This window comes from Rhipicephalus microplus, chromosome X (assembly GCF_043290135.1).
Source record: "Rhipicephalus microplus isolate Deutch F79 chromosome X, USDA_Rmic, whole genome shotgun sequence".
Taxonomy (NCBI): domain Eukaryota; kingdom Metazoa; phylum Arthropoda; class Arachnida; order Ixodida; family Ixodidae; genus Rhipicephalus; species Rhipicephalus microplus.
The window spans coordinates 47,636,667-47,663,403 of NC_134710.1; the positions used below are offsets into that span (position 1 = coordinate 47,636,667).

The 26,737-nt window shown below is 48.5% G+C and overlaps 1 protein-coding gene across 3 annotated transcripts in view; it reads right to left on the reverse strand.

The window, feature by feature from the left end:
- trio (trio Rho guanine nucleotide exchange factor) overlaps nt 1–26,737 on the reverse strand; it is a 458,133-nt gene that overhangs the window by 221,012 nt on the left and 210,384 nt on the right. For all 3 annotated transcript variants that reach the window (XM_075876473.1, XM_075876472.1, XM_037427115.2), the window contains exon 36: nt 23,074–23,285. In XM_075876473.1, coding sequence (XP_075732588.1) covers nt 23,074–23,285 — 212 coding nt within the window. The remainder of the gene's footprint in view (nt 1–23,073; nt 23,286–26,737) is intronic.

A 26,737-nucleotide genomic window follows, 5' to 3' on the forward strand; every position in this document is an offset into this window, starting at 1 on the left:
GAGGAACCTGTCGTCCGGAAACGCACTGTCATTAGAAACGAGAAGGGCTACCGTACTGCTATACCGTATTTATTCCCCCCACGCCTCTCCACCTCCCCCCCCCCCCAAATTAAATAAGCAAGCAAATGTTCCAAAAGTACGCAGTAAAATCAACTCTCGGACAGTTGTAATAGGGCTAAATGTGATTGTTCTATCGGTTTATCTTTTATTGGTACTTTTATTCAACTGTATTTTGTTCTCTCAGTTCCTTACTTTACAAGTTGCAACTGCTCCGACAAGTTCACAAATAGGCCGTTTGTTTTTTATTGACATTATCAGTTCAAATTTGTTCAATGCGCTGTTGTAAGATGACTCTTTAGGATAACTTGCGCTAGCTTTTTGGCCAAAAGCTTTGTCAGTGCATGCCACCAGGGGAAAAATAAATGAAGACTGAAGCGCATGTAATGGCAGGTTATTTTATGTCGACGAAGCATCAATGCCCAGTCCTTCAACATGTCCGAAGGTAGCGTACATTAGAATCGCACGCTGGTTGCTACATCCACATAGTGGTACCTGTTGAAGAAACAAAAATTTTGAAATTTATACGACTACATTGAATTCAGGCTTGACGATCACGTGCGAAGAAAGCGTACAACGCGTCTACAAGGTAAACAGAGGCGTTTGTCAGCAGCTCCTTCCATCCAGTCACGAAAAAATAACGTATCCGTAACACTATTTTAAGGAAAACGTTGCGAAGCAATAATGCGAGTGCGTACTTCTCTGCCGAAGCAATGCCACTTGGATAATTTTAGGCCTGCTCAGTGTTTCTGCCACGGACTCAGACGTCCCTCCGTTTAGACCACCGAGTTTCGCTGCACACACGTGCCTATACGCTCTCTCTCTCTCTCTCTCTCTCTCTCTCTCTCTCTCTCTCTCTCTCTCTCTCTCTCTCTCTCTCTCTCTCTCTCTCGTGTGTGTGTGTGTGTGTGTGTGTGTGTGTGTGTGTGTGTGTGTGTGTGTGTGTGTGTGTGTGTGTGTGTGCGTGTGCGTGCGCGCGTGTGTGTGTGTGTGTGTGTGTAAATGAAGGAAAGCATGAATAAAATTTACCTTATTTATTTCGTCACTTCCTTGGGTCATCAAATTTTGCTCTTATATATCGACCACACGTTCGATAGCACACAAACTTTATAACTTTTTCATGGAATAAACGGCTCACAGACAAATCTTCAAAAGCTTTCGAACGTAATACCAGTGTCACACGGGTACATTCAATCGCGATCAGTGTCAATCCGGATTAACCACGATTCAAATTAGGTGCTGCTACACGGTCACTCTTAATCACGATCAGGCGTGATCGGGATCAAGACAATCGCGATCTGCCTGAAAGATCGCGATTTTGCTGCCGTCTGCACCCCCCCCCCCACCCCTAGCTGAGCTTGTTGAAAGCACAATAAACAAGAAAATCGAGCATAGTTCGATAAAAAACGCTTTAAAACAGCTAGATGTTTATAAAAAGCTAATTCTAAACTGTTTAAAATGAAAGAATACCTAAAGTACTGCATAATTTAGGATTCGCATCCACCGCATGTAGTTACGGGAGAAGCAGACGACAAGCAGTCGACCGTTGCCTTCAGCGCTTAGTTCAACTCTCGCTCCGTCGGAGCTGCTGGAGCCCCTATAGAAGCAAACTTATTATGAGTGTCGCAAGCCTTTCGACTTCGTCGCAACGTATGCGCACTGTGTGGTCGAATGAATACATCTTTACAGTAACTGACCGCTAGCAGGAGTGACTTGAACAGACTTGCACCAGGAGTGAAGCACTGGCGCGTACAACGAGATTGGCGCTTCACTCACGGCTACGACCGGGGGCCATCAGAAAAAAAAAAGCGAAGGTTAAGGATCTCACATAGCAATACAGGTAAGTGCTAGGAAAATATTATCGAGTGATGGATTTATGAAATTACTTTCGCAGTAGCTTGCAAAGTTTTTGACGTTCAAGCGGTTTTTGCACGAATAGCATTGCTGATAAAAAGCTCTATAGATATACCCGTACACAGCGGTGTATTATTCTGCATTTGTTGTGTGTGCGTGTTTGTATGTGAATACATGTGTCACCAATTCTGTCGTTTAATAAATTCAATCAATTCTGCTATTTAATAAATTTGTCGACTCTGGGCGAATGCACCCGTCAATTTTTATTTTCTTTTACCACCGGAAATAACTCCCAGAAATCACCTCAAAAACCTTGTGACGGCCGTAAAAATTTACTCACTCTATACTCGCTCAAAACCTCACTGGGGTAAATAATTACTACTTTCGCTACGTTCAAAAACTCAGTTAGCACGAGAGTAAATTTTTACCTCGATAGTAGGTGGTAAAAAAAAAGCCCAGGAAAGGTAGTGCGCTAGAGGACAAATGGTTTACCCAGTTTTTGAGGTTATTTCAGGTCATTTTCGTTTAGTGTGTATAAGGCACTGCGCCATGTCGCCGCTCCGGCAGACAGAAATCAGGTGCCGTTTTCCTCTTCCTTGCAACCACAACCCACCACCTTTCGGCTGCCGCGACTCCGTCAACTGCGTGCTTCTTGGAGAACCGCGGCTACCGCGCCGGCCCGTGCTCATACGAATCGCTTTCAAAGGGTTGCGAACACCATGGCCTCGTACGCAGGCGCGCGGGCAACGCGACGAACAACAAGCAGCGCGGACTTGCCGAGTTGTAGGCTCTTGCTCAACCAATCACAGCACACTTGTGACTAGCGTGGAGCCGGCGCGTCACGCAGAGACGCCCGAAAGGCCCGGAAAGGAGGAGGGACAGTTTCTTGAAATTCGTGGCGCGCCGGCGCTGCCACGTGTAGAAAATCGTTTATCGCGACGGCATTCTGTAAACGATGCGCATGTTTACTTGAATATGTGAAAAAAATGTCGGACGTGATTCACGGGCAGAGCATGCATTGTTTGCAAAGTTCCCTTTGATTTAGCTAATCTTTACAGAATTTTTCTGGCTTTTCCAAATTATGACTTCCGTTTATGTTAATCGCACGAGGCGCTCTCTATTTTTTACTCTACCTTATAGGTAATACACATTATTTTGCCCTTTCCCCAACGCAGAAAAGTGCGACCAAAATGACACAATGACAAGTAAAGTAATACACACTTGGTGTGTCAGTCACCGATCTTCTTATTAATCATGAAAGTGAATGGAACACGCAGATCGGGCAGCAGGGAGGCGAAGTGCATCTTGGTACATATACAGGCGGGTGCGAACTGCAACAGATGCCGCGCGGCACCTTTTTTTTCCACTTTTTTATATCACCAAAGAACTCATATTCACCACTCCAAGCACGAAGTTATCGAAAGGTGTTTGACACGAGACGCAAAAAGTAAAACCGAGACGTACAAAAAAAAGAAGAATGGAGCACTGCTTCCCAGCCAGGGCCGAACAACTCTTTCCCTTGGCCACAAAACTCGCTGCACTGGCCGATTAGAACGGCAGGTATATAAGAAGCGCAAAAATAAGAAACAGCCAAACTTAAATCGAATTTCCGCACGCGTCCCAATATCAAAAGAGCACCGGGATTCTAAATTGTGAAATTCGAGAGGCGCGATACCTACGCGCTCTCAAATAAGGCGCGCGCGCAAAGTCAATTCGTCGGTCGCCGTGTGCCGACGAGAAAACTGGGGAGGGAGACCGAAAATTGGGCGTCAATTGTTACTTCGCAATACCCACTGTCGAGATCCCCGGACACTAAACCGAGGCAGGACCGTACAAACAACGTTGTGCAGCAGCAAAGAGCAGAACGCCGGCGCTATAGTCCCGAGGCGCACCACACGTGCTGCCGCACTGGATTATACCGCAGCACACCTGGCGACGAAAGCCTCCGAAGTGCACAATCCGAGAGAAAGGGCAAGAAAAAGGTCAAGTTCAACACGGCCAGAGCTCAGGTTTTACGACTGAGATGCGCAACCAGAACATGTATCCGCGGGCGTTTTACGCCAAGAGCTATACGAACTCGCACGGGGAATTTCGCGTCTTTGCGAAATTCGCACCGTGCACCCAAATATTCGAGTGCACAAGCGATGCTCTTCGATACAACTTGATGTACGCTATACGACCGCCACACGGCAAGAGAACGAACTTGTGCGACCTTCTAATAAACTGCGGATGCAACGTATGCTGCAAGAGCATAGTGCTGGCCGCATAACTTTTTATCTACAAATAAGGCTGAACGTGCCAGCCAGTCCGTGCATAATTCAACTGCACAGCCCCAACCAGCCGCAGCAGCCAAACGTAAAGCAACGATTTCCACGGAGACGCTACAATCCGAAGAGGACACGACCGCGAGAGTCATTCAAACGGTCAACGCATCCGTTGCCGGAACTCTCCGCACGACAGTCCATGCCACGGTCGCCGTAACAAAAGCCTTCGCAACCGTAGACTCACGCCTAACGAACATATAGACACGATTCTCGAACATGGAAGCCACGGTAAACAACACCGCAGCCGGATTAGAAGCACTCTAAACTGCCACAGACACCAGTTTTGCAGTAATTCAACAAAGCATGGCCAGAGCACCGTCTATCATACGCGACAGAGTGTCATCTCACTCTTCCACCCAGCCCAGCGAAACCACGACGACCTCAAGTAATGCTCCAGCTGATGCATCATGGCCAGCACCCACTCGACTATATAGCAGTGGAACTGCAAGGGTTTTCGTAAAAAGAAAGCCTACCTGCAGCTATACTCGTACAAGAAACACAACTGCCGAATTGCCAAACGCCTCCATCAGACGTCATCGAACGACAAGAAACAACAGCTGCTATCTCACTCCCGGGTTACATCGCTTTCAAACGATTCACCGACCTGCACAACCAAGAAGCCCCAAGTACAGGTACGCTCGTCCACAAGAGCCTCACGGCAAAACAACACGACTTAGAATTCCCGGATATTCCACACAGTTGTGGAAATTCTTCCACGAAAACGCTCGCATCGGTCAGTCTTTATACTCAACGTGCGTATATATATATATATATATATATATATATATATATATATATATATATATATATATATATATATATATATATAGAGAGAGAGAGAGAGAGAGAGAGAGAGAGAGAGAGAAAATAGAAATTTAACGTATATGTTGAATTTCACATAAATAAGCAACGCTTCTGCAACAGCCGTATTCTTCCACTGAAGTTTGATTAGTAAAAAATAATAAAAAATAGAGAACGCAAGAATAAAGCACGCAAGGATGGCGTGACGCCGTCCTAAATTTACGCTGAACACCACAAGCAACTCGCAGATGTCTGCTTCGGCGTCGTTGATTCGCCTGCCGACCAAGGAGATACACACTCCACAGGAACCGAATACTAAACCTATAGGGCAAGTTTTGCGAACACCGCATCAAGCGCACCAGCAGAAGAAAGGCGAGAGGATTCTTTGTAAAACTCCGCGGCGTACGAGTTTTTGAGCGCGAACAGGAAACCGTGGCGTCCGTTTTCTCCACTATAGAGAACCTTTTTTATCGGGAAAATTAACAAAAGTGGGCCAGTGAAAATAATACTTTCCTAGCCCAAAATTAATTAGGCGTTCTCCTCTCTACAGTGTCCCTTTAACTTTCCTTGCGCAAGCAACAACAGGCAGAGGCGCGAAGGTCCGTAAACAGGGCGCCCTTCGTTTCATGCTGATTGCAAACAGTTGCCCCAGTGACGCCACCGCCCATCAAGAAGGGCCAAAATTAAACGGGGCTCTCATCCGAGCGAAGTGTTCTCCCATTGGCCCATGCACGCACGGCTCAAATGACACAGCGTCCGGCTTCGCGATGATACTATCGCGCTCGGCCACGACCCACAAGGGAGAGAGAGAGCAAGGTTAAAGCGCTATTAAGCACGCGCATGGAGAACGTGCAGGAGGGGCTTCGATTTCCTATTACACGGAACGGGAAAGAACAGAAAGAGGAATGCCGCTCCCAAAGTCGCGTCGACAAAATGAAGGCGCCCGGCAAACGCAAATGACGCATCCACTTGTCGGCTCCCCGTATACGGTGCCAATAAAGCACGGCGAAAGAGGGACCGGTTCGGGACACACGATTTCGCACCGCTTAGCACATAGTAGTGCGCGCGCGAGGCACAGAAAAAAAGAAGCGCGATCGCGGAAGCAAACGACGGCAGAAAGGGAGGAAGCAGTCCAAGGACGGGCGCGAGGAAGAATGTGCGACACTACAAAATTAAAGGCCGCGCCCACAGCGCAAACTAATTACGCGCCAAAATTGGCGCGGCCCGCATTCGTCGCGTTTTCACTTCCACCATTTATGTTTTCCGTAGACGTACGTTTTTTTTTTATTTTTTTTAAAGCACCGACATCGCGGCCTCTCATTATAGTTCGCATGCTTCGCGGCGACATCATTCGCTTTTCTCGTTTTTAAAAATTCGTCCCTTTCTCCTCTTCCTTCTCTGCGCTGTCGAAATCAATTCCTTCACCGAAGGCCCACCGGAGAGGACAACGACGATGCGGCACTGCCGCTTCGCGGTTCTCGGCTAAAACGTGATACAAAATCACCTCCCTCGTTGCTAATGGCAACTTGAGCCCCAAAACGTGTCCAATGCACGCGCTCTCAGTGGCAAAACTGCCGCGAAATCCGCGGAGAGACCTCCCGATGGGTAGCGAGCGATCGAATAGAAAATCCGAAGCGGAAACTCGCCGCGGTTAAAATTGAAGGAAGCTCAAAACTTCGCACTTTGCCGGCCCCTCAACGTAGAAGCATAAATTTAACGCTCAAACAAGCTGACAAGGTTGTAAAATCGATTCCTATCGCTCTTTAGCAGAACACGGAGCGGTCCTTCAACTGCATTTACGGAGGCCATACGTAACCGCAGCTAAACTAGCGCTCCGTGTTCACTATAAGAGGTGATTGCTTATGACGCGCTCAAATGCACCAAGACATGGAAGCTGGAGTAATCAATTAGCGCGGCTGGTCCAAGAGTTCTCGCGCGGTAAAAGGGAAAATAAAGTAATTATTACGCATGTATTGAGAAAAAAAACAAGCGTGCAATACTGGTCCCATAGGCGGAGAGTACATACGGCGGAGAGTACATACGGCGGTGAATTGAGGAGCGGGGGGGGGGGGGGGCTCTTTTCAAGCCGCTTCATGAGATGCAGAGCCCCCCCCCCCCCCTAATATTTAACCCGGCCAGGTATATTTTTAAGAGCTTCGTTTAGGCTCTCATACAAAGCCAACAGACAGTTGGCCATCCTATAATGCAGCTATATCACAGAAAACTGTTTACGCTCGCTCTTTTTTTCTTTCAGGCTTCTGAAATTCGGATCATGGCCCAGTGACAAGTAGGGAGCTCGGCGCCGTGGTCGCATTGAGAACGAAGTCGCGGAATGACGAACACTGCGGCGTTCGCACGCCTCTTGTGCAAAATAACAATATACACATCAAGGAAATTAAAAGTTCGTGTTTCGAGTGTAGAAGACACACACACACACACACACACACACACACACACACACACACACACACACACACACACACACACACACACACACACACACACACATATATATATATATATATATATATATATATATATATATATATATATATATATATATATATATATATTGTAGAAGCATAATTCGGTAATTCGGCCGCCTCCGCCACCTCCTGGAATATAGAAAAACTTTCCGTCTATGACTGGCCCATTATTTGCAACAAGAGAAAGGACCATTCAACATATCTTAAAACGTTCCACGAAACGTACACATATAGCAATTCTGTTCTTCCCGAGAAACCCTTCTTTGTGCATCCTAAACGCCGGAGAGCGAAAGCGCCCGCAGAAGCTCGCTCCAACCAGTTATGAAAAGGCAAAGAGATAAAGTAGCAGCTTTGCCGCAAAGGCGAAGCAATTAACGCGATAGCAACAAATTGGAAGGTCACGCACAGAATGGGAAGCAATTCGAAACACGCCCCGCGTTTCTCATGCACAAATGACGCACAAAACGTACTCACAGGTACAGATGTGCGCGAATAAGTGTCTCAGTTGTTGCTTCGCTGTATATGAAAAGCGCGCCCTTTTCGCAAACGAAGACTGCAACGATTGCAGTGACCTTTGTGCGCCCGGTAACTACAACAGAATCGTTCCAGTGAAAGCCCAACTCCAGCCAAGACGTACGATCATCCCCACTGCGAGGTAAGGGGGCGGAAGTGAGCATCCACCCACCTTTTCTCCGCGGGGTAAGGTACGCGTGGGAGATGAGAACGTGCGCAGCCGTGTCGTGACGATGTGGCGACGCGTTCATTGAGTCATCTTGCTGGTAATGCTGAAAACACGATAGTTCCCCCCGGGATGCCCGTCAACAGCGGTAAGTGGTAGATATAAATAGCTTTCCGTTTGAACGTTGAAAGAGGTGCTCCTTCACGGCTCAGTGGCTAACGTCTCGTATTCACGATTCAGAGGTACGAAGTTCGATTCCGCGCACCGGAGTCATTTCCTGGATTACTTTTCTTGCTTTTACAAACATATAGATACGTATAGATTTACGGTAAGTGACGCTGACGACAAGATCTAGACGAGAGTGTCCATATAATTGCAATAAAAGTGCCGCCCGTATCTCTCTATCCTTAAGGTGGCACGTCAACAGTTCGGCACAGGGATGGTGTAATGGGAATAAAAGGGATAGGGCGGAAAAGGTGCGTCAAAGACCTATCAGCATAAACGCACCAGCAATGAACAAAAAAAAAGTGCGACGGCAACGTCTGCAAACTACCACATTAACCGTCACAGAAGCTCAACAGCAGCCGACCACAGAAAGACTCCGTCACATAAACAACGACTCGCGATTTATTCACGGACAAAAGCAGTGTACGTCGCATCAGACAAATGGGAAAGATGAGGAAGAAGGGACTAAACGATCGTGCAGCTGTGATATCAGTTCACGTAAAACCAACTTAATCGGAGCGCTTCGCCAAGTAATTAGCAGCGTACAAAAGCGGTGAGCCTTCCTCGCTTGGGCGATTCTCGTTGCTGATCATCAGATCACGGCGAGCGCGGCTCAAAAAGAAATACGCGCGCAAACGAACCACACCGTTTCACATGGTCTCCCTGTTCTTCCGCACTTTTTGTATTGTAAACACGTTTTCTTTTTTTTTTTTTCTCGGGTGGCCGGACCAGGCACGAGCTGCGCGTATTCTTGTCAAACCACGGCCATGTTTTATTATTATCTTTTTCTTCACGTGTGAAAGATCATAGGACGGCACATACACTCGAAATTGGAGGGTGAATGAAGTGGTTCGAAGTACGAGAGATCAATGAGACCCTTTACCTAACCCCTGCTCCAGACGACGTGCTTTTGCCGTCGTGAGCTGTATTTTCTCCCTTCTTTTTATGAATTTTTATTTTCTTTTTATTGGCGCCAATAAGTTCTCGTACCCACAATTTGCACTCTCGGCTACTAGTCAAAGTCGAGAATCTCCGCAGCGCACATATTTCCCAGACCGCATTCTACTCGCGTCGTCGACCACGAGAGTTGGCGGACCACGCGAGCACGTGCCAAACTAAAGCCCCGAAGCTCAAGTTTGCGGAGCGATGACAACGCCGCGCCTGGCCCTGGCGGCGAGCTCCGGAACACTTTTGGAGAGACGCGGGAGAGCTCGCAGGCGAGGCGGTGTGCTTCGCGGAAACGGGAGCGCGTGCGACAGGCGCGCAACGCGTTCAGCTTGGCGCGCTAAAACGAGACGCTCGCTGTGCGAAGTTGCCTTTCCGCGATGGAAGAAGCGGCCCCACAGAAGCGTCGGCGAGGTCCGAAGTATTGTGTTATGGGCTGCCACAGCAATGCAGGCAACACAAACGGATGCTCTCAACGTGTAAAGCTGTATCAGTTCCCCAGCAAGTCACAGCCAGCGAACACAGCCGCGTTCGCGAAAGATAGAGCAAGCATGACACCAGAGCCAAAAAAAAACAAAAAAAAAGCGAGGCAAGTACTTCAACTTTATTTGCTGTGGTTCAAGCTCAGCTTGCTACTTCGTGGCGAAGTAAGCGGGTCATGCTCCCGCGGCACGGAGGACATTACTCGTAAAACTTCTCGGATATTTTAATGCCGTTACCATATAACTTTTAGTTTTTATTTATTTTTAGTACGCCGCAAATGTTTGCACATGACAGTACACGGCTGCTACTGCTAGATATCACAATTATACGGTTTTAGTAAAAGTCAACGGAGTACACCGACAAAGTACGCGGCTTCATGTCAGCAGAAAGAGACTCATCTCGAGACATGGTATTGTCACGGACCCGAGAAATACATTTCGCAGTGACTCGGGCGTCCTCGTATTCCATCGTGTGCTCCACATTATAACCTTGACTAACGAGATTTGGCTTCCTGTAGAGAGAGAGAGAGGGCGCGTGACTACGCGAAGCCACACGCTCTCTCTCCATATGGGAGAGGGCTTGACGCAACTTGACGCCGCGTGAAAAAGAGACGCGCCGGCGCGCTGCGACGGAAACATGTAGGGACAGGCCGTTGCGAAGCGCACGAAATAATAAAGGCCAGGTGAATCAAGTTTTTTTCCGAGAGGAGTCCCTTCTACGTCCCTCTGTTATTTTTTGTCACTGACTGGGGTAATGCTGCGATACGCAGAGCGCCTCAAAAACCACTCGAGTCACCACCACCGAAATGCACCGCCCATCTAAGCCGGAGGAAAGAACGGAGGCGGGGCTCTCGATTCGAACGACACGTGGTGCCTCGATTTCGATACAGAAAGCAGGGCGCTGGCCGAGTGAGGTCGCTCTTACACGGATGCGACCATACCACGTCGCATTCCTTAGAGCGTAACGACAACACTACGCGACACAGTTCAGACGCGGCGCGTTCCCATTCATCTGAAACAAGGTCAAACTCTTTTCTGGCGATTTCCAAGCCGCCGTTCAGTGCAGCCCACGGTAGAGGATGCGTCTCTTTCTTAATGCGATTGACCTGTCTAGCCTATTAGCACTATTTACGTTAATGCGATGCAGTAGTTAATTTTTTGTCACATTCATGTAATACATATTGTAGTGTAATCTGTATAATGGACGGTATAACGGTAAGTAGTGCCTGTTTACCATATACGTTACACAGGGCTGCGACAGCCAAAATAGAATTTGGAGCAATTTATGGAGCAGCAAAATGTTACTTTTACAGCACGATAATTCAAATCTAGAGCAGGTTACGGGGAACAAAACATTTATTTTTTTATCACGAAAGACCAAATTTGGAGCAGTATGAGAAAGGAGTCTTACGTTTAGAAAAAAAAATATGCACAAATCATGCAACATGCGCTAAACCGGGAGGTTTGAGTAAGAACACTGTTATTTCAATAAAACTAGTATTATGAACCACCTCACTGAGAAAATGATGATAACGTCCACATTAGCATTTGCTGCGTCTGACTCCGCGAATTCAAATGAGGATCTGCCAAGCTGGCGACCATGAAATTCAGGGATTCGCAGGGGTGCCGAAAAAATAAAAAACTGTCATACACTGCTCCAAATTGTTGCCAGTAACTTTTTCAGACGTAATCCATACTACTAGTACTCACAATTATGCGCCGTATAAATATGCGCCGAGACATGAGTAGTTGAACAAAAGGCCCCGTGTTTCGTAATTAATGCTAACAGCCTCTTCAAAAAATCAAAACGCGCTTTTCCGCAGGGCACCGGTGCACTGCGGCGGAAGTGGATTAAGCAGCGTTCTGCACGAGTTAGAACAAGTCATGAAACATCGCTACGCCCCCCACTCCCCTATCTTTTTTTTTCTTTCTTTCGCGATGGGATCAGGTTTATTTAGGGCACAACTTCTTGTCTCGCTTGCAGGGCGCGTTCGACCAAATAAAGCAACAACGGCACGCACTTGTTGGTCCGGCGACGGCACCGCGGATCGCCGGGACGACGCGATTTCAAGACAGAAAAAAAATGTTTAATGTATCGTTGCTACGACAACCAACGTGGTCGCCAGCAACACCAATTTTCGTAGCACGTCGAGTCAGTTCGCGCGCGGGAAACGCGGCATACACTTTAAGCTTTAGTTGCTACCATAGTCATGTTTTCTCATAGGAAGTTCATATTTCCCGCGAAGCGTTGGTGGCTACAGCAACGCTTTTTCTTTGTTTTAAGTAGCCTCGTCCCACCGATAGGTATTCGCAGCGGACCGATGGCGCACGGTTTTGTCACTTTATCTGGTCGATCGCGTGTTGCGAGTGCCCTGACCTAATTGCGTGATATATCTTACACTGTGGTTTAGGGTTAGAGTCTGCGCGCTTGGATTGATTGGTGACGTAAACTACAAGCAGATAGACAACATGGCTGTCATTTCTCACTGAAATTATTGATCGAAACGTGGGTTTTAACATCCCAAAACCACCATATGATTATGAGAGACGCTGTAGTGGAGTGCTCCGGAAATTTTGACCACCTGGGGTAACGTGCACCCAAATCTGAGCACACGGGCCTACAACATTTCCGCCTCCATCGGAAATGCAGCCGCCGCAGCCGGGATTCGATCGCGCGACCTGCGGGTCAGCAGCCGAGTACCTTAGCTACTAGACCACCGCGGCGGGGCTTCTCGCCGAAATTAAAGCAACTGTGAAAACTTCGAGGCTGGTCGGGCATTCTGGCGCAATATTTAAGCGAATGTCATGGTTTTGGCACAGCTAGGCGCGAAAATGGGGATTGTATCAAATTGGCGCAATTGACGCAGCTGTTGCACCCATGGTTAAAGGTTGCATATCTTAATTTCACAGGAATCTTTAGGCGTCCCAAAATAACGATTCAAATGCGAGACGGCGGTGAGGCAAGTGCAGTTTACGGACATGTTGACGGCGTCGACTCAGCCACGCAAATTACGCGTTACAAAAAAAAAAAAAAAAACTAGACATTAAGCAACAACGGAGGCAAAGAAGTACAAGGCGAGAAAAGAAACAAGGTCTGCACAGCCGGCAAACATCTCCATAGCTACATAAATTACTTCACTAAAAGGAGGTCAACGAAAGGAGACATCACGCGCACTAAAACGTTCTTTACATCGTGCACGCAATGAGGCACTCCCATGAATAAATTACGCGATTTGCAGAAGAAACTGCGAAACACTCGGTGCCTGTAACGACGCGACCTCTCTTGTACGTCCCTCACTGACTTTACCCGTGACACGAATTCTGTCAAGAGCTCTAGACAGGAAATCGGTGGAAGGTCTACGGTCGTAAAGAGCTTTTTGTGGAAAAGGCAAAACCAGAGAGCATCCAAGCACTGACGGAAATGAGCCGCAGCTCCCTCAAGCCCATAGCGACGGCGATAGCGATCGCAGTCAGCCGCGTTCTCGCAAGCGCCATTCGGAGAAATGAAAGACAAGGCGCACTACACTCTCAACGCCGGAATCTGGGCTGACAACGCAGGTTCGGGTGTATATTGCGGTGGAAAAAAAAAGTACGAGGGGAAGTAAAACAGCACCAAACAGACGAGTGCGGATCGGTGCGAGCCGGAAGTCTTACGCAGTTCCCATTTTCTTTTTCTGTCACAGGCAGGCAATTCTGCTCCTTTAGACAGCTTTTCCGGTCGGGATTTGGGGCGGTCATAGAGGATAAGGTATCGTGATAAGACTATACGGCCGAAAAAGAACGTATAAGGGCTCCCGCAGATGCAAAAGACGGAAGAACTTCCGCATCTGTAGAAAAGGCATCTTGAAATCAGCACAAAACGAAACTTGAAAAAAAAAAAAATGCACGCAAATATCGTGTATACACAATACTTTTTCAGTACACGTACGTGAATATCGTCACAATACTTTTCCGCACAGATGAGCCGAGTCTAAAAACGCGGTGCATGGTCTCGCCAACTCACTTGATTCTCGATGTCAACTAAATGTCAACCTGCGTGTGGTCGACGCGCTTCCAGCGACCGCCATCGACGACCTCCTGCATCATTCGTTCGCGCACGGCCTATACTACGCAGAATCGGCTTATGGCGTCGTAAGGGACGCGGTTTCAGCAGCTACTCTCAATCGAACAACTCGACAAAAAAATGAACAGGCCTGCTATCGCGTCGATTCCTTAACCTTCTCGGTCCACGCGTTTCCCCCCTTCGTCCACGATCCCTTCAGCGCTTGCCCACCCAAGTCCAGATGGTGCTGGCAACTGCTTCAACCCAGAATTTGTCAGAGCTTGCTATATTCGCCGAAAAGGTTATGCAAGTTACCAATCCACTTATAGCTGCGACTTCGGCTTCAGCACCACAGGCCGTCAGCCATTCACTGACAAAGCGGTCGCTCACGCTTGGCCTGCATACTATGTATATACACGAAAACCATTTGTTTGACTGTTAATGGTCGCCGACGTTCCTTCTGCCATTACCGGTACTGCTTTCCTCGTCGACCATAGCCTCAATGGCGACGTCAAGTGACAACGTCTCCTTAACGCGACAACTTGCTTCGCCGTGGAAGGCAGCCTCGCCGGGAATTGCAGATTTAGCTGTTTCGTGCTACGGTTTCGAATGAACACTTCGCAACTTTTCTACGAGAATTCCCTGATATAACCACACCACCTGATTAAAAAAAAGAAAACAAAAACAATAACAACAACAACAACAACAAAGTGCTACGACGTACGTCATCCCATCATTACTTCAGGGCCTCCCGCTTTCTTGCGGCCGCGTCGACTTGCTCCGGACAAGCTCGATTACACATGCAGAATTCGAACACATGCCGGAAGTGGAAATTATTCGCCCATCCGCCAATAACTGGGCAGTTGCACTCCACAATGTGACGAAGAAATCGGCTGACTGGAGGCCATGCGGTACCTCTTGCCCAACATTTAAGCCGTGAGAATTTTTCGAAACAATGCCGTAAAAGTGGGGGTATAGGCGTTTGATGATCCAAAAGAGGAAATTGCTAGCTTCGCCCTTCCATTCATAATGCTCCAGTCCGTTGGATCATCTCTCCTTTTAGCCGAGTGCTTCTCCTCACCGTGCGCAACAGATTCTCTTTGTGGATCACATGACCCGATGCGAATGTTGACGACTTTCTCTATGCGCGCGTTCACTTAGAATGGTAAAAAATACAGAAGGTGCTTCAGGGGCCCTTTCATATATCACAAAAGCTGCCGACTACCGGATACCCGGCTTACCCCAGAGTGCGGACTCCTTTTTCTCCGAGTAGCTTCTTTCCCTCCGATTTCACGCCGTTCCCTTTTTCCAGAATTGAAGCGAAGTTTCCTCGATCTCTCCCGACGCTACCAATTCGAATATCGCTGACTGTCATTATCGGTTACGAGCTACAAAAGTTCAGGGAATCGCAGGTGAATTGAGTTAGACACTGCCAAGCTTTATTGTTTCTTTATTTGAGCCTATTATTTGCGTTAGCCAACTTGTAGGCTTGGAGAGCTTTTAGCCCATACATCAATTCATTACGCCTGGTTTCCTTTTAAATGCGGAGCATTTCTTAGTCACACGATGTTGCGCTTCGGCGTCACTCCCCTACCCCCCTCTCGCCTAGAAAGGCCGACGCAAGCAACTACTATATATATATATATGTAGCGAGAGAGGAAGACGGGACGGCGGACAACGTAGCAGTGTCGTTCTCTCGCCACTTTATTCCACGCCTGAAGCGGAGCCGCGTGGCTTTCCACGTCCGACACACCAAGTCCGCTAGCTTGTTCTAATCCTCGCGCAGCTCGAGCTAACATCAGCTGCGCGAGAGGCGCGGCACGGATATTGAGAAATGATGATGGTGATGATGGCACTATATATATATATATATATATATATATATATATATATATATATATATATATATATATATATATATATATATATATATATATATATATAACACGACTGCCCGCCCTGCACAACCGTTCAGAATGGCATCTTTGCTTTTGCTTGACGTTGAAGGCAACGCTTCTCCTTCATTCAATAAATAGGAATATTAAGACCAAAGAACAATTAGCCATTCCCAAACCATACCCAATTACACAACATTCACGCAATACCACCTCCCCTTTACGACGCACTTACTCGAGTTCCCCCCGCGGGAAGATGCGTGCGGCAGTTTTTTTTTCCCTCTACACCGTAGGTCCTTTCCATTGCCACACAAAAAGTTGTCTAGGCCACAGGCAATCTCTCTTCGCATGCTTCAGACGGGAACATACCCTAGCCTCGTAACCTATATTTACTCCGATATTTCAGAACTTTGTCCGGACTGCCACAATCACAGTGATTTTAACCCCATGCTTCAGAGGTGCCCCTCTTTACAAAGAAAAAATGAAGAATCTCCCAAAAACTCCTTTCATTTAATGCTCACGAGTCCGGTTCTCATACAACAACTCAAGGCTGTCCAGAAGGCCCACGATGCGGCGGTGAGGCTGGGCCTCCCCGTCCCAACGTGGGAGCGGCCCGCGATCCTACCCCTATAAAACGGGGGTGGAATCCTTCAGGACCCCAAAAAACTCCCAAGCATTTCCCCGAGGGTGAACATGATTAAGTGCGAATACACGGGGTGATGCTATGAGGGGTATTTATTAATTCGCACTATTATATTTATTAATCACACTATGGTGCCTTTGTGGTGTAATGGTTCCTGGGAATCGCAATTTGATCACACGGGGGAGTGTTTACGTTAACTCACTGGCGAATGCCAACGGATTTAAACTTTACTCCCCCTCACGACCCGCTCTCGACGGGAGACTGAGAGAGAAGGCGGGCGCGCGAGAGAGAGGGGTGCGCGCGCAGCTGCAGCGAGCGAGGAGAGCGGAGGAGCGAGCGAAGGGGGAGGGGGTAAAGGCGCGTTACTGACACCGATATCAGCGTCGCGTCCGTGGCTTATTCGGTAGAGCGTCGCGCTGCGGCCCGCCAAGTCCTCTTTCTTTTAAAGATAGAGAGAAGACTGCGGACGCCGCCGACGGCCGTGGATGGTTTGGGGTCGCTTATAAAGTGTATTCACACTTAATAAAAGTTTTTCATCCATCCATCCATGCTCTACACCTCCTCATTCTGAGGTATAGCATATTAGCCCCGCCGCGGTGGTCTAGTGGCTAAGGTACTCGGCTGCTGACCCGCAGGTCGCGGGTTCAAATCCCGGCTGCGGCGGCTGCATTTCCGATGGAGGCGGAAATGTCGTAGGCCCGTGTGCTCATATTTGGGTGCACGTTAAAGAACCCCAGGTGGTCGAAATTTCCGGAGCCCTCCACTACGGCGTCTCTCATAATCATATGGTGGTTTTGGGACGTTAAACCCCACAAATCAATCATCAATCAGGTATAGCACATTAGTTCGCGAGTACCCTGCAGCTACGAATATAAATGTCTTAAGCAAAAGGCTGGGTATATGCAAATCTCGGACTAAACAACGTTGACGGCTCAGTTTATCTACAAACACGAAATGTCATTTGCCGTTAACGCCATTCATATAGGGTTCTAACAAAGACATAACATGACACACCAATCGACGTGTATACGGCACTAAACATGAGAGCGCACAAAAAAAACGTTAGCATGTTAAACAAAAGATGATATGAAGACCACGATGAACTTTCATGGCGAGCGGGAAATGGGCCTCAAATATACCACCAAAGCTCCTAAACGTTCCCCGGCATTATGGACAAACAAAACACTTCCTACGACACAAGAAAACAAAGAAAATAACGTAAATAATACAGGTTTTCGGTCACCGTATAGGTGCTACGGATTACAGGAAGCAAGCCAAGCTCCGTGAGAGCAGAAGCATGCTATTTTCGCATGCGCACTGCATCCCGTCACCGACAACGATCTGATATATAGCCCTATAACTCTATCGTATTCACAAGCGAACGCTGTTACGGGACAATCGATGAAGCACCGAAGAAAAAAAGTACACGAAAAACAGAGCCGCCACTTGAAGAACGTTCGGGTGCGTTGTATGCGCCGTCCACGTATCCCGCACACACCCCAAGGGACGCACGCCGCCCACGCGCACGAAAATGAGCCCAGGCCCTCGGACATCCGCGCGCCAACAAACAATACCACAAGGTAGCGAGCATCCTCCCCTCACAAGGACACCACGCTCCAGACGAGCGCCGTTTGCCAGCGAACCCAGCGGGGTATAAACGGATTATCAGCGCGATGTGCTCCCCGCCGCCGCGCATTAGGGACCGCTCAAAAATCCCGCCACCCCGCTGGAAACAGCGGTGCCCGGCGGGAGGGCTTACAGAAGCGTGGAGCACAGTCTCGCGATTTCCCACGCTCATCTCGAACGTGCACCCGGCACACAGTTGGCGCTCACCGCGAGTAGATCTATATTTAGTCACTCGACGCATAACAAATTCCATACACACTCGGCAAGAAGTAATCGATGGCGACTGCCTTGTGGTTTCTGCTTGCGCGACAACTTTTGAAGGAGCACACGAAGCGGAAACAGAATTAGTGAACTGACGGACATATTTGCGGGCAATTTTCGAAAAACCTGCTCCGATGACATTATGCGGATTAAAACTTCAGATATGGTCTCCATCTTGCTTCGCGGCACAATTTATCTTTTCCGTGCGCACTGCTCCAGGGAACTCCGCGGCGTATTCGACGCTGCTGATTGGCGTACAGGCTCTAAGCACGCGACTGGAAGCGTCATTTGTGTGGCATCATTTTCCGCGGGGCCTTCCGAGATGGGCGCGCGCACGTTATTCTTCGAATATGCGTAGCAGTTCTTCGCGGCACTCAACGGCGCCTCACCAAAACTGGCTATAGGTGCTTGCCACACTAACGTTGCAGCCAAAACGGTAGAATTCAATACATGCCCAACTACGCGCACCAAGAAGTTGCACACTCGCTACTCTTGCGAGCACGCCACGACGCCTGCTTGTCCACTGAAAATACGCAAGGGTGTAACCCCCTTGCCTTAATCGACGTTTTACGGCGTCCCTTAGCATCCGCACTAAAGTATGTCCACTTCAAAAAAAAAAAAAAAGCACGTGTGGCATATAACCCACGCACCCTATTCAAACTGCCCTGCGTGCTGATGCATAAACGCACACAGACATAAAAACAGCAGTAATTGTGTCGCTCGGCCCTACAGGTATACAGGAATGAAGATGGACTTAAGTGAGCAGTATAGTTTTATATTTAGCGTGCCATTGTAACGAACCACGCAGCGTGCACGCCCGTCTCGGAGGTGATAAGGTGTAGAACGCAAGGCGACGGGTAGGTGCCACCACCGTGTCGTCTTAGCAAAGCGTTGGAAACACTTGCCTTTTCGTGCAAACGTTGCATGGTCAGGGCAAAGTGATAAACGCTATACGGTCCTTAAATTTACTTATGTATGCCTTTTCTAGTAAAAAGACACACATACAGATTATTAGCGTGTTGTTATGGTGCCTCAGATATGCGCAATAATTGATTTTCGATTGACAATCGCACAAGTATGAACGCTGAATCTTGAGCAATATTGGTGGGCGCTGCGGATGGGGTCGGCCGTTCGGGGTATCGTTTGGTGCCGTTAAGAGCGGAGAAACAGACAAATGTGCAGACAGACAGACAAAAATTCTTACGTCGAAGGTCCCCAAGAAAGACTATCGTCTTTAATAATCGTGAAAAAGACTGCGGCGCATGGAATCGAACGTGGCACCTCTGAATCGTGAATGCGAGGCGCTAAACACTGAGCCACGGAGGAGCACCTCTTTCAGCGTTCAAACGGCAAGCTATTTATATCTACCACTTACCGCTGTTGACGGGCATCCCGGGGGGTACTAGCGTGTTTTCAGCATTACCAGCAAGATGACTCAATGAGCGCGTCGCCACATGGTCACGACACGGCTGCGCACGTTCTCATCTCCCACGCGTACCTTACCCCGCGGAGAAAAGGTGGGTGGACGCTCACTTGCGCCCCCTTACCTCGCAGTGGGGAGGATCGTACGTCTTGGCTGGCGTTGGGCTTTCACTGAAACGATTCTGTTGTAGTTACCGGGCGCACAAAGGTCACTGCGATCGTTGGATTCTTCGTTTGCGAAAAGGGCGCGCTTTTCAGACACAGCGAAGCAACAACTGAGACACTTATTCGCGTACATCTGTACCTGTGAGTACGTTTCGTGCGTCATTTGCGCGTGATAAACGCGGAAAAAATTTTCGATCTGGCTGCCATTCGGCGCGTGACCTTCTAAGTTGTTGCTATTGGATTAATTGCTTCGCCTTTGCAGCAAACCTGTGACTTTTCTTGTAAAAGTCAACCGACGTCAAGTGCACGCTGGTAACCACATTGTTATTGTGACAAGTTTCACGATGTGCATTACGATAGCACATGTCTTTTGTTCCCCTTCGCCAGCCGAAAAGGAAACCGACCACCCTTATGGCGCCTTTCACGGTGCGGTTTGAGTATGACAGCCCGCCGCACACGCGATTGCTCCTGTATTATTTACCCATTATTGAAGCTTGCTACGCTGTTGCTTTGTTTCCGGCACGCGTTTTCTGTACGTGCGCTGACTGTCAAACTAACTGGAAGTTGCCGTCGAGATCTCTGAAGCTGCGCCTATAGATCACGTTGCCCTTTCCAACAGTCTCACATGCAGTTACATTGTACTTCTAGTACACTGCAGTTCAGTCCACGAAGCCGCTGCTGTGAATGGGTATGTATGTATGTATGTATGTATGTATTAATGTATGTATGTACGTACGTACGTATGTATGCACGTATGTATGTATGTATGTATGTACGTACGTATGTATGCACGTACGTACGTACGTATGTATGCACGTACGTACGTATGTATGCACGTACGTACGTATGTATGCACGTATGTATGTATGTATGTATGTATGTATGTATGTATGTATGTATGTATGCATGTATGTATGTATGTATGTATGTATGTAGGTACAGTCAACCACAAGAGTTTGTGGACTACGCGAGCGCGTGCCAAAACTAAAGCCCCTATATAGGAAACCGAAGCTCAAGTTTGCGGAGCGATGACAACGCCGCGCCAGGCCCTGGCGGCGAGCTCCGGAACACTTGTGGAGAGACGCGGGAGGGGTCGCAGGCGAGTGGGTGTGTTTCGCCGAAACGTGAGCGCGTGCGACACGCGCGCAACGCGTTCTGCATTCGCTGCGGTTAGGCGCCGTGTGCCGCCAGCTTGGCGCGCTAAAACGGGACGCTCGCTGTGCGAAGTTGCCTATCCGCGATGGAAGAAGCGGCCCCAACATTTTTGGCGACGTTCAACTCCACATATCAACATTTTCGGAGCGGGACTATTTTTTTAGCCGCGGAGCCAATAAGCTGCCGCGCCTTGATCATCCGGGCGCGCACGAAACACACACACACACACGTACACACACACACCTCAACACAGTTGCCAGCGTTGTCGGAGTCCGCGCATAGTGAATTATATATTTCGGACCACACGCGACGGGCACCTAATGCTGCCGACTATCCACCGCCCACGCACGTTCAGGCGCCCTCGTCGAGTTTTCACTTCCACCACTAATTGACGTTGTATTGACGTTCTCTCCCTTTCTGTCAAGCAAGTTACAGAGAGCCAACGTGCTTCTTTGGGATAGTTTGCGCGACGACATGTGCACAACTCGCTGCACCCACAATAAGGCACACGATATGAGGAGTCTTTCGGCGCATTCGAGGTTGAAGCGAAACTAGATAGCCAATGACATGAACAAGAAATGTACGCGCGTCACTAATGAGCCGATGTATGCGAAAAAGAGCCGGCCCAGCACTGACTACCGTGTTTTTTTTTTTTTTCGTCAAGTGCACACAAAAGCGTAGTTTGTAGAAACCCCGCCGTGGCCCTCTCCAATAACGAAGTGCATGCGTTTTCTTCGACAAGCAGTGTACATACAATCTCCCAAATCATTAACTAGCCTGCGCAGTGGCAACTTTTCGGTGCATTAGCGGAGAAAAGTTGCAAAAATGGTTTCTGTGGGCATGCTCTTTTTGTAACATGGCTCCGCTGTATGCGATGACTCACAGGAAAAAAAAAAGCCGCTGGAGCACGCCTCACTTGACGAGACGCAAAAAGAACAAGGGGGTGTGTGTGTTTGGGGGTAGGGGGAACAGTAAGTGCTTCCACGCTCCACTTCGCTTTTATGTCTACACATTTTCCAGACGTGTCCGATCCCTTCGTTGGTTCTTAGCTCTGCCTATTTCATTTCACGTTCTCTATAACTTAGCCAGAGGAGCAGAACACACATTTTTGAGACCTGTTTAGTTCCTCACTCTTTTGATTCGCTTTGTTGAGAAGCAAAGTAGAAAGCGAAGGATAAAATTACACGTGTAAGTCCCGCGCACCGAAGGAAAAAAAAAAGTTGGCAAACACAGCGGAGCTGCGTTTCTCTCATGATGTTATGCGATTTTGTGCAGATGTCTTTGAGGTGCACAGGAAAGGACGAGTGCCCGTCCACACCCGCTTCTGCCACAGTGACCGCCACTCGAGCTGCGCTTCCCCGTTTCACTGTGCGGCTAGCACTTCGTCCAATGGCTGCCTGTGTCACCGCGTGAAGCATTGTTACAGGTTTATTTTAGTAATAACGAAAGTAAATAAATATTAAGCACGCACCAAACGCGAAAAAAATTCGTTGCCAATTTCTTTACATCGATCTTGTAGTTAGGCCTAGACACGTTCAAAATGGGAAGCTATATCAAAAACTACGCCAACTTGTCCATAATACTCGGTCGTCGAGGCTAACTTAAGGCAAGCGAAGCCACTTTCAACAGTCGTTCACTGTGAACAAAGTGAAGCTCTCAACAACTACGCCAAAATCAGTCCGAAGCTGGCGCCCGAGAACACCGCCATGTTTTACGTGCACTACGTGCACCTACGCTAACACGGTGACGGTAAATCGGCACAATAGTGCGCATACGGTAAGCGGTACGAGTAACGTACGTGTCTGCGCATGCGCCCTTCGACCCCGCCATCACGGTACTCCCGGTATGCCGGTATACTATAACTGTCCAGTTACACCATCTACGACCGTATTTGCGAACCGGAGCGTGCCATGCGACGCAGACACGCCCATCTGTCGTCAGGCGCCAAAGCCACAACAGCCTGTTGAACCCACGGAGGTCAAGGCCTTTCCGAGAGCGGGTCAGAGCTCACCGAAAGGTGCCCCGGCGCTTGTTGCTCGGCGATGGGAGCGGCGGCACGGACGATGCCCCGCCGCCGGGACTCAGGTCGGCCGGTGGCAGCAGCTCTTGGCGACGGCCGCCGCCGGGCCCGTCTCGAGACGCCAGCGGGACGTGCCACTCCGTGAAGACCGACGGCTCGCCCTGGCTGCCGCTCGGCGTCTGGTCGTCCGGGTCCGTGCCACCCTGCGCAGACAAAGGACACCACCGTTGCTGCCCAACAAGTATACCGGATGCATCCACTCGCCCACTTCTAGCACGGCACGTTTCACGGCGTAGGCAAAGGAAGCGGGCTGTTTGTGGTGGCAGAATAAATACAAGTATGGCGAGTTTCAATCGACACGTGTAACCAGCACGGCCTCTCTCCCAAGTAAAAACAAATGAATAAATAAACAAAATCAGCCGCAAGCGTGTTCAAGTGTCTCACCAAATCGCTTCGTCCGACGGCTGCTTTTTTTTGCTTGGCTTCCACGTGTAAAAACCTTTCATGCCCCAATAACTGCATTCTGACCAGCCGTGAAAACGTCTCCATTGAAGTTACGCGAAAAAGTGTACCAAATTGTGTGAAGTTAAGTGCGAAAAGGTCACCATGTAATATTTTTTTGCTATCTATTTTACCTGAATTTTCCGATCGACGGAATGCTAGCCAATGTTATATAGGGGAAAGAGCCATCAGGGTGAATTTAAAAAAAAATCCTTACGAGAAATCTTACTTCAGACGCTAAATCCCACAATAGTATTGCATTTTTACACCTCAAAATCACGATATGCGGCAAGCCGTACTGGGTGACTGTGAATCACTTTCCCAATATTGAAAGGCTACAGCGGCTGCAGGGGCCGAGTGTGTGTGTGGCGTCGCCTTCAGATGGAGGTGATGTTGTACACACGACGACAGATAAGCCCATTCAACGTAAGAGGGGGGGGGGAACTAGGGGGCTGTCACAATAAATGCTACACCAATGCAGTAATAAAATTTGTCTTCTATACGAGTAAGTTACAAATACCGTATCATGTAACAATTAATTTCGCTTTCTATCGTTACATCGTACCTGGCTTTCGACATGCTACTCGTACTATAAGAGAGCGATTGATTGATTGATATGTGGAGTTTAACGTCCCGAAACCACCATATGATTACGAGAGCCGCCGTAGTGAAGGGCTCCGGCAATTTTAACCGTGCACCCAAATCTGAGCACACGGGCCTACAGCAATTCCGCCTCCATTGGAAACGCAGCCGGGATTCGATCACGCGACCTGCGGGTCAGCAGCCGAGTACCTTAGAGTTACTGTATACGCTACCTTTAAATAGCTACCTAAAGGTAGCATATACAGTAACTCTAGTATGCCTTAGCCACTAGACCGCCGCGGCGGGGCGAGAAGAGAGCGCAAGTAATCACCGCAACAGGCCACTCAGCGAAACGGGCAATGAAGAACCAACCCCTGAGGTTTGTCGCCGATGCACGTGGCGTTATAGGGACGCCACCAGATAAATCTAGCAACCATTTTCCACGCAGCGGTCCAGACAAACACGACGGCATTTGCGCCTGTTCTTTGTCCTACATAATCAAGCACAACCAACATGACATGTTGGCGCGCTCGGATAGAACCGATTTGTCACAGTTCGGGCCCGCTCTGATGCACCACGCTGCTGCGATGCAATGTCACGGTGACGACGACGAGGTTTGACGAAGTCACGGATGTCGCTCATGACGTCAGAAATTTCATCGCACGCCGATAGCCCTCCCACGATAAATAACAAATAATAATATCTGGGGTTTTACGTCCCGAAATCACGATATGATCATCAGAGACGCCGTAGTGTAGGGCTTCGGAAATTTCGACGATCTGACATTCTTTAACGTGCCCTGACATCGAATAGTACACCGGCCATTTCGCTTCCAACGAAATGCGACCGCCGGAATCGAACCAGCGACCTTCGCATGAGCTGCCGAGCATCGTATAGCCACCGTTCCACCTAGGCGGACCACTCCTACGATAGATTTGAAGGCGTGATTTATACCACTCGTAAGCTGGGAAGGCCCTGCTCTCGTCTGAGGACACGGCAACGCAGCTTGCTGCGACGATTCGGGATGATTAACTGAAAGGAACGCGATGGCCGGACTCATATAAAAAAAAATCGTGTTTGTAAACTGAAACTACAGCAAATAGACAACCGCTGTACATTGCGCGATTGGGCTCTGGCTTTCCGAGACAACCACTGGTAGTGCGAAAGTGGTGGAGCTTGCTAGCCTAGTACACTTAAAATACCGTGAGCCGTGCAAAGTTTCTTATTCAGCTGATGGCTATAGGCTTCTCGTCGCCACTCAGTGTAAACAGATTTGTGTTGCGGGTTCGCGCTGAGCGTTTATACGTACAAATCTTGAGAGCAAAAACACCCACCGATAAGTTAGTATGATGAGGTGTTGTGGTGCTAGGATCGAAGTCATGAGGTCGATTCCCGCATACGCCAGTTGCAATTCTACGGGAGCGAAACGCAGTAACATTGCGCTCAGATTTTGGTACAAATGGGCGTGTTGGTGTTGCATATTTGAAGCGTACGGTGGCATGACGCTCAATTCAGTAGATAACGTTTCATACAGAGCAATATCAATAGATACGTATACATATACGGTGATTGACGGCGACGCCGGCGGCAAAATCCGGCCTAGAGTGTCCACATAATTGCTATCGCAAACTAAACCTGATCGGCTTCACTTCCAAAGCAGCGTATACGCTCTCGCTAACACACTTGGCGAGACGTTCGCGCTTTCACTTAAAGGAGCACTGACATCAAATTTCAAGATTGAGATGTGCCCACCATTCGATCGCTTGGTATGCACAGGGCTTCTTGGCCAAATTTGAACGGCATCCGTCGCGTGGAAGTTATTTCAATTCGATGTCTAATAGCGTAGAAAAGCTAAGAAAAAACGAAAAATATGTGTGTTATGTGCCCTGCAACATCGACACTAGTGCTACGTGTTCTGTGTGATACATTCCACAAATACCACCCTGAGTGACGATAGCGATGACGTGTACGATCAGAGTGTTCTTAACGTGGCGCCGAAGTGCAGAAACGCACTCGCTCGTCCACGGCCGGGTTAGGGCCGGGCTAGCGTGCGCAGGTGCAGTCTAGCCCGGCCGTGGCTCGTCGCGTCTGATTTTCATTGCACCGGTTCGAATGATTTCGTGAAATTATCAAAATAAAAACCACCTTTAAAAGAATGGTGAAAGAAAAGAACATGATTAAACGTGTGCTTGTCGGTCAGCGTGTCGGGGAATCGTTGTGGGTTGCAGGTGAGTCGCAGTCGTCTAGATCGAAGCACGGAAAAAAAAAACGCAATGTGGGTGTCTTTTCATATCACGTATGTGTTACACATCAACACGACCACAAGCTATCAAAAGTGGAAGAGCCGATATCGTCGCTAACAAGTAACATGCAGGTATCGTTGAATTTTAGTTCATCTGTAGATTTCGCGTCCACGTAAAAGTGGTAATACCGTGTTAACCGCGAGAGGCTGGATAGGTAGGGCCATCTGGAGGCGCCAAAAAGAACCTGACAAGCAGGAAACGTATTCTATTTCTCGGCTGATGCTCATTCGCGATAGCTATATTGCATTGACCCCTCTGCGTATAACTGA